This window comes from Nannospalax galili, unplaced genomic scaffold, assembly GCF_000622305.1.
Source record: "Nannospalax galili isolate Female #2095 unplaced genomic scaffold, S.galili_v1.0 scaffold853, whole genome shotgun sequence".
Lineage (NCBI taxonomy): Eukaryota > Metazoa > Chordata > Mammalia > Rodentia > Spalacidae > Nannospalax > Nannospalax galili.
The window spans coordinates 1,154,042-1,163,157 of record NW_008332825.1 but is presented as its reverse complement, the minus strand read 5'-3'; the positions used below and the strand labels follow the sequence as shown (position 1 = coordinate 1,163,157).

At 46.2% G+C, this 9,116-nt stretch overlaps 1 protein-coding gene across 2 annotated transcripts in view; it reads left to right on the top strand.

The window, feature by feature from the left end:
• The first annotated feature begins 514 nt into the window (after window positions 1-514).
• Hkdc1 (hexokinase domain containing 1) overlaps window positions 515-9,116 on the top strand; it is a 62,488-nt gene continuing 53,886 nt past the window's right edge. Inside the window, exons 1-2 of one of the 2 annotated variants that reach the window (XM_008827811.3) lie at window positions 515-766; window positions 5,973-6,135. In XM_008827811.3, the coding sequence (XP_008826033.1) occupies window positions 704-766; window positions 5,973-6,135 (226 nt within the window). In that variant the 5' untranslated portion in view covers window positions 515-703. Of the gene's footprint in view, window positions 767-4,004; window positions 4,070-5,972; window positions 6,136-9,116 lie in introns of those variants that run through there. The other variant, XM_029560966.1, reaches the window with a different exon arrangement.

Here is a 9,116-nt window from a genome sequence, read left to right as displayed (position 1 = left end):
AGAAGCAGCTTCCCAGTGAAGCCTGGTGATGTCTATTCTTAGGCATTTTTGCTAAGTTACAACCTGTGAAATAGAGGCTGTCTGGCTTACCATTTGAGTAGATAAATGTTTATTGATTGTTTCTCGTTAACCGTGGGCGGTGAGCTAAGAGATCTGATCTGCCACCAACAGAGGTATTACTCAGCGTTCTTGGACCTGGCCAGGGCACTGTTCAGTGTTCAGTGTTTCAAGAGGGTCTGCCTGTCTTCCTTATGTTACCTTGTTGAGAAAAGAGGAAACCCTGAGACTGGAAATTATTTGCAGAGCAGCTCCACCATTTGAAAGTTGGCTTTGTTCTGTGTCTAACTTCTCAGAAGATTTTCCTCTGCTGAAAGGGCCCAGTGGAGCATTGGCCTGAGAGCATTGCTTAGCAACGAGATTTTGTGGCACCCGCTTCTCAGATAGTCAAACAATCCATCAATTCCCAGCCTCTCCCTCCACTGGCCCTCAGCTCCCACCAGACTCTCTGTTAGACAATTAAGTGTGTGGCAGAGGGAGGGACCAGAGACGCTCAAAGTTTAATCATTGAACCAGGCAGCTGGAAGTATTTAGTCCAAAGCATCTAACTCCAGGTCCAAGCTAGAAGTGTGCAGCACTCCAGAGAGTGGGAGTAAACACTATACAGAAATCTCTGCCTAGCTCAGGAGCAACCAACTTAGGGAACATGTTCGCGGTACACTTGATGGCATTTTACTTCACCAAGCTAAAGGAGGATCAGATCAAGAAGGTAAGTACTCCTGAAGCTGAGGAGTCTAGAGACCAGCTGATTCCCTCCCTACACTGGGGTGTGGCTCAATGGAAGGGTGCTTGTCTAGCTTGTGCAAGGTCCTAGGTTCCATTCACAGCATGGGAAGAAAAAAGAGATTTAAGAGACCTTATTAGAAAAGATACTGGGAGCCAATACCAGTGAAAATCAAGCTTAAAAACTTGAAAGAATTTGTGCCCAGTTCGGGGGTATTTGGGGGGGGGGAGGTCGTAACAGAAGTAAATCATTTGTGAAGAATCAGAACATTTAGGGTAGATCTGCTTTTTCATTATTTGAAAGCACGTAGAATAAGGGCACCAAAAGGGATGTGGGTTCTACTTACTACTTTTATTTATTATTTTGCAACAGAGTCTAATTGTGTGACCAAGACTGGCCTCAAACGACTGGTTTAAGTAATCTACCCACCTCTAGCTGGGATTACAGGGTCATACCATTGGGCATGGTTGAGATATGAATTTTAATATAATTGAAATATTTATTTTTAGCAGGTGATATTGGCCAGTGGTATGCTATTAATGGTGCGAATTATTTTGCCACTTGACCCCAGGTACTAATCTATAAAACTTTTCCAAAATGGGCCCTGGTTTACTGAGATAATCAGGGTTCTCTTCTGGTAGCTAAAATGAACCCAAACATGTTTCACTGACCATATTCATTGTTTGCTAACAACTGCAGGGCCCAGGATGCATAGCATCTCCCAGTTTATAGATAACAGGAGTCCTTTGGGTAGCTGTATTCTGCCAAGGTCACTCAAGTATTAAAGGTGAAATAAAGATTAAGCCCAAATTGTCAGATCTTTCATCTTTCAAAATGCTTTTCAAAATGAGGGAGAGGGGAGTGTGGCCCCTTGCAGTCTTCATGTGCTGGTGGGTTGACTCTGAGTGATTCGTTTTGCTAGAGAGCTAGGTGAAAAGCTGCAGCAAGCTGAAAAGTAGAAATCAGTCAGCTTTAATATAGCAGTCTTGTCGTTTGTTGACTAAATCACAGAGCCCTCTGCTGGCTGCATGAAGGGTGTCAGAGTCGGTCTCTACAGCCTGCTTCAGCGCTCACTTCCCCTTACTACATGCTTGGGAGGCATGCTGCCTCTAAGGGGAGTCTTCCAAACCCTGAAACCTTTAGTTCTGCAAAGTCACTTCATTTCCTTGGCTGACCTTTTGTTCTAGCCCCAGGATAAGGCCAGAGCATGTTTGACCCCTAGCCCAGGTACAGGTGCCTTTGATGTATTCCAGATCCTTCTAGAAGAAGAGTCAACCCTTATCAATACCTACAGTCGAGTCCCCCCCACTGTGGACATCAAGAAAGTCAGGAATCCTTGGGAGTCACCCTAAACAAGGGTCCAGCAGGTCCTTGGGGGCTGTGGCAGGCTGGTTTATGGTTGTTGGTCTGAGTCATAGGTGTGAGGGCATTTCTCCACAGACCAAAAACAACTGGTCGGAAGCACAGTGCAGTCTCTTGGTGGTTAAGTTTCTCAGTGTCCATTTCCTGCTTCTGGAGTTGTTAAGGCCTGGCCACACTTGCCTGCAGGGGTTACTGTTCAGACCCATGAGTGGTGTTTGGAAATATATCTCATAACAACATGAAGGCAAAAATAAAACCTCTAAGCCGGGCATGGTGGCACATACCTTTTAATCCTAGCACTTGGGAGGCAGAGGCAGGCAGATCTCTGTGAGAGCAAGGCCAGCCTCGTCTACTAGGGAGTTCCAGGCCAGCTGGGGCTGCAGGAAGACCCTGTCTCAAAAAATTAGGAAAAATAAAGTCTCTCTCTGACAGCTTTGTTTCCAGCTCAATATATTGATATGTTTGACCTACTGATAACACTGGATCGGGCCTGGTCACTGACCTGCTAATGGTCCATTCATAAGAACAGGACTGGTTAGGTTTTCAGTGTGTATTTTATTACAGTTTAGTAAGTCAACATTGCAAAGAAGCAGAAATGTTACCGTCAATCTCAGTGTATTTAATTTTCATTTCCCTTTATCACAAACCTTGTGTACTCTGTGGGAAGCCCGTGCTTTTCCCTTTTGTGTGCTTCTTCAGTCATGTCAGTAGTGTGCTGTGCGTGCAGTTCTGATCACTCTTCTGTGCACTGCTCTATGATGGTCACTATCATTTTAGTGTCTTCCTTATATTAAACTGAGTAGATGTGTCATAAGCTATTTCACTTTGCCCTCCTATTGGTTATCTGAATACTTTTAGCACAATCGAAATGGTGCTGTATAAAAATAAGAGCATTCAGGTTCTTCCCTCAGTGTTTGTCTTGATTTAACCCAGCATGAAAGTCATTCCCTCAATGAAAAAAAAATGCCATGATGATATTATTCTCTATATTTGGGCGTATTTTCTGAGAATAAATTCCCAGAGATGAAACCAGCAGGTCAAAGAGTGGATTCTCTTTATGACTGGGTCCATAGTATGAGAACTTTGGACAGTGATCTCTCTCGGGCCCCTTCAGGCTTCTTCCTTCTATAATTGAACAGGCTGAGCTTCAAGTTTGTGCTTCCTCATTTAAAGCTTGTCAGCTCTCCGATCCCAGTTTTGCTTGAGGGTCTCTCCAGAAGTGGGCTTGCTCAAGCTCTCTTCCATTGTATCTGGACAGGTGTTCCCATTTACACACACCCCAAATCACCTGTCTGGATTAGAAATAGCATATTTTCTGTCCCAACATTCTAGTTACTGTTTTAGGAAGATAGACTAGACAGGCAACTGCTAAGTTGACATTTCTTTGTCATAACTTGAGCTCACTGAAAGGGCAGCAGCAACCCAAGGTGCTAAATGACTGTTAGATGGCAGCTCACATGTGACCCCCAAATGACTTACACAGGATGGCAGTCTGTGGATGTTTGTAGAAGCTCTTTACACTCAGGTTGAGCAACAGTGATCAGTAGGTTTAGGGGCTCTGTCTGGGGACTTCATTATAAGAATAAAGGATCAAGTTTAGTTCCCACCTAGGGCATTCCATCCTTCCTCTGCTCCAATTACTTGGGTCATGTCCCTTCTACCCAATTCTCTCTATCTGTGTGAGTCTCTGCCAGACAATTAGTCATAAACAGCCTGAGCAGGAAGCCCTAATGAAGCATGACCTGGTTATATTCTATCTTCTCAAATATGCGGAAAGATCAATTGTCCTTTTTTGTTGATGGTCTCTAATAGTTTTCTGGTCTCTCTCTAGCTCACTAAATCCCGAGAGTCATGGGACCATTCACTGTCTTGGGCCTCTGGATTCGGTCTTCCTGTCCTCTGAGGCCCAGCTGAAGATTGGCAAAGGTGATATGAGGCTCATAATTTTTGGTAGTTTGTCTGTGGGGTATGTGGATCCCAACAGAGCCAGAGTCAAGCAGTGGAGTGAGGGCTCTCCACACTACATTGTAGTTAGTCCCAGTTCTGCTCTGCTGAGTCTACTCAGTGGCCAAACTTCAGCCTCGTCATCTCTCAGCTAGGGACTATAACTATGGTTTTATCTGGACACCTCAAAGGGTCATGGACATTTGATGCAGTAGACTGCAACACATGTTTTCTGACTCATGGAATGTACTCCAGGAGTGTGCCTGCAATCAGGCTTCCTTGTGACCTAGATGGGTGGAGAAGGTACCCAGTAAATGTAATGGACTCTTTCCTCCTACCCATCCATGATCCATCCTGATGAGCCTGGAAATCTAGACTGCCATCAGCAATTGACTAGAGGTGCTTATCTGTTGTTCCTAATGTGACATGCTACCATCAAATGAACTGAGCCCACCACAGTGATTTTTGTAACTCTCCACTTTGGGATAGTGGTCTTTTGCTTCAATTTCCTGGTTACTTAAATAACATCTACTTACTTCTGATAGCAATTTGATGTTTTTGGGGGGGGGGTTTGTTTGTTTTTAAAGATTTCTTTTTAACAATGTATACATGTGTGAATGTGTGTATGTGTGTGTGTGCATGCGCATGTACGCATGTGAGTGCAGGTGCCCCAGGAGGCCAGAAGAGGGCATCTGATCTCCTTGAACTTCAGTTATAGATGGTTGTGAGTTCTGATGTGGGTCCTAAGAACTGAACCCTCTGCAAGAGCAGCAAGTACTCTGAATCACTGAGCCATCTCTCTGGTTCCTGTTTGTTTTTTGAAACTGGGTCCCATATAGCCCAAGCTGACCTTGAACTCTCTATGTAGCCAAGGATGGCCTTGAACTCCTGATGCTCTTACCTCCACCTCGTAAGTTCTGGGTTTACAGATATATGTGATCATGCGAGGCTTTGACATGTCTAAAAATCAGACTTCTAGCCAGCATGGTGGTGCATACCTTTAAGCCCAGCACTCAGGAGGCAGAGGCAGGTGGATCTCTGTGAGATTGAGTCCAGCCTGGTCTATATAATGAGTTCTATGTCAGCTGGGGCTACAGGGAGACCCTGTCTCAAACAAAACAAAATAAAAAAACAAGAAAAAAAAAGCAAACCAAAACTTTATCTGAATTAAGACAATCTCTCTGCCTCTCTAAACTAAAATGGGAATTTAAAGGAAGACTGCAGTTGGAAATGGTATTTAATTCTGAGTTTTCTGGTTTTAGAGTATAATTACAAACAAACAATAAACAAAGAGAATAACAATAAACAAAGAGAAATGTGTTTGGATTTATCTGTTGTCATAATTGGGTGGAAGAAAGCTTCCATTTTAAGCCAGGCATGGTAGCACATACCGGCAATTCCAGATGGGAGTCAGAGGTAGAAGAGTCCCAAATTTGAGGCCAACCTGGACTAAATGTTACACAGTGAGACCTATCTCAAAAAACCATTAAAAAGAGAAAAGTTTAAGAACTTAAGATTCAAAGTCTAGCTAGTCCTCCCCAGTGGAGAGAAGCAGTGGTACAATGTCAAGGGCCTGAACTGGGGATTAGAAACTTATTTATTCATTCTCCAGCCCTTTCCCTACTGAAATGGGGAACTTCTTCCTCCACTTGCCCTTCAGAGGAATCAATCCACAAACTCTCTCAACTTTCCATTTTATTCTCCCAACTCTGCCTTGTCCTCAGCTGATGGAGGCTTGGATAAAGGAGTGTTTGGGAGTGCACATCACAAAGCTGTCCCCAGAGTCGGGAGTGCAGCTTTCCAGTGGGGCTGTGAATTCACAGCTTTGACTGAAAAGGCAAGCACCCCCAGTAGCCAATCCTCGTCACTCTGGTGTCTGTTCCAGGTGGACAGGTTCCTGTATCACATGCGGCTCTCAGATGAGACCCTCTTGGACATCATGGCCCGGTTCCAAGCTGAGATGGAGAAAGGTCTAGGGAAGGACACGAACCCCACGGCCTCGGTGAAGATGCTGCCCACCTTCGTCAGGGCCATTCCAGATGGTTCAGGTGAGTGGGGTGAGGCTGACCAGGATCCCTGCCCACCCAGCTCCTTGGCTGACAAGTCCCTATCATTTGCCCGTGCCCCTTCCAACCTTCCCAATTCCTGCCTCAGTCCCTCAGGATACCTTTGGGTTCCACAGATAGAGACCCGTTGCTTTCTCCCTGCCTGCTGAGGCCTCGCTCATTCTGTGCAGTCTCTCATTTTTGCCCCAGCCAGCACCACCTTAGTTTTCCCAGAGATCATTCACTGCTTCTCTCTAGGGAGTGAATAATTGGGATGGAACTTGTCAGAGCCCGTGCCACAGCTGTGTCTCCAGAGACTAGCACTTAGTCACCACAGTGTTCTGAACACTTGACGAATACTAGTCTCCAACATGTGTGTTGAATGAATGGTATTCGGCTTTCCCTCTTAGGTGTCTAGACCTAGGCTAGAGATCCTAAGGAAAGGTAGTGTAGTGTGGAAGGAATATCAAGTGTCAATCCAAGAAACCTGATTCTAGTCCCCACCGTGTCATTCCTTAGTGACCTCAAGCAGTGCTTAGCTTTGGCTTCTTTATCTGTCAAGTGAGAGAGCTGGCCTCTATATATTGGGCTGGGTATCAAACCCCAGGCCTTGGCCATGCTTAGGCAAGTGCTCCTCCACTGAGCTATATTCCTAGTTCCTATGTATTGGGTTTTGATTGCTGTTTTCTGTTCTTAAGGATGAGCCCAGGAGCTCTGAGATAGTCCACCTAGGCCTGGCTAATGGTCCCAACACTCTGCACTACGGCCTGGGTTCCATAATTGTGTGAGAATAAGATCCACCCACCAGTGGCAATCCCTAAACATGGTTTCCCAGGCCCCTCCACTGGAGACTGGTAACATATTACCACAAATTTCATGAGTTAACACGATACAAGCTTTCTCTCTGATAGTTCACCTAGTCAGAAATTTGAAATGGGTCTCACTGGGCTGAACTCAAAGTGTCAGTGGGGTTGTGTTCCTCCTGGAAGCTTTTTAGGCAGGGAGGGAGAAATCTGTTTCCTGGCCTTTTCCAATTTCTAGGGGTGTCTATACTCCTTGCCTTGTGCCCCTTTCTGTCCTCAAAGCCCTCAGTGTGGTTTCTTTAACTCTCCCTCTGACTCTCATGTTCAGACTCTTCCACATTTAAAGGCCCTGTGACTACATCAGTCCCGCTCAGGTAATCTGGAATAATCTCCCAACATAAAGGTCAGGGAGATGAGCAATTCAGAGTCTATCTGCAATCTGCAACGTTGATTTCCCCTTGCCATGTGCCCTAACATAGTCACATGACCCAGGGATTAGGACTTGGGGGACAGGGTAGGGCAGCCCAGAGCTCTCTGGAAGGGGTCTGTGAGTTCCCACCCATCTTCCATCCTCAGCCTCTGAGAAGAAATGCTTTTTTTTTTTGGAGTACGCATCTGTCCTAGAAGCTGGAGCACAGGCCATGGAGGAGCGCTGCTTACTGGTTTGCTCCGTTGGCCTCTGCTCAGCTTGCTTTCTTAAGCAACACAGGCCCACCTGCCCAGGGGTGGCACCACTCACAGTGGGCTGGGCCCTCCCACATCACTCAGCAATCAAGAAGATGCCCCACAGACATGGCCACAGGCCGGTCCTATGGAGACAATTCCCCAATTGAGCCTCCCTCAACCCAGGTGTGTCAAGTTGACACTGAAGCTATCCAGCACAGCATCATTGTGGGATGCTAGGGTCTTCATGTATCATATGATTCTCCCAGAACATCATGGGATGACTGCTGTTGCTGGGTCTGACTGAGAAGCAAGGGGCTTCCCGAGTTTCAGGGTGTTAGTGCTTAAAGCCTTAGATCTGTTGAAAGAACAAGGAAGTCTGGGGCATACTCAGGTGACCTTTGACTGGATTAGCAGGGTGAGAGGCCCCAGGGGCAGTGATGGGGGAGACTTGCATCCTTTCCTGCAGGAGGGTGCTTGTGGGTAGTGCACCCTAGAGGAGCATATGCTTTGGACAGGGCCATGCTTCCGACACTGGAGGAGGGTGCGGAGAGAACTGTGGTCCTTGACAGGTTGTCTAGGGTCATCTGGCACCTGAGTCATGGGGTGTGTGTGGGGTGGTGAGGAGCACTAGGGCTAAGTCCTCCTAACCTCCTGAGCTGGGGCCCTACCTCCAGATATCAGCAAGGTGTGGCCTTGGAGAGTCTGGTGGCTGCAGGGCTGCTTCAGAAAGTTTAGCAATGAGATGAACCAAGTCTTCTCAAGCCAGGAGATATATTCCTTGCTTTACTGCCTTAAGGACCTCTCATCACATGCCATGCTATTCTGTTACACTGAGGCTCCCCAGGCCCAGAGTCCCTAATATGCAGGAACCCTGGTAAACCCCAGGACCACTATGCCCTGGTCCACATCAGTAGAAGAATGTGGTTAGCATGCCCCACTTATTTATAGGGTTTCCAGTGGAGGGGCCAAAGGACTTTCTGCTTCCCTCTGAAGGCCGAATCTTTAACTCTACTAAAGTAGATCGACAACAGCCAGAGCAGCAGGAGAGAGTTGTAGTTTCATTAATTTGTCCAAGTGCACATGAGTTATATGAAAGAAGCTCAGAGATGGGCCAGAATGACTGTGACTTAAGTACCCTCCTCAGAAGAGAGAAGGGAGTGGGGCTTTAGGCAATTTCAGAGGGTAGTAAATGATTTCGTGAGGGGTAAATGAACCCAAAGAGCAGATGACAGCTTGGGATGAAATGCCTCTTGGTGTTTGCTTTTCAGTCTCCAACCTTGTGATTTGAATTTAATCTTCTTGGTTAATGAAGTTTCAATAGGTGACTAGACTCAAGTGTGTGCCTTTTTGGCAGATCTAGACTACAGGTAAAGGAAGGAACTTCAGGGAAAGGTCCTTCCCCATTTGCTGTTCCCCAGGACTTTGAGCTTGATATACAAAGCGGAGTATTATTTTTGAAGCCCTGTCATTAAGATTTGATGAGGTCGTGTGAATGGAGCTTGTGTGTGTGTGTGT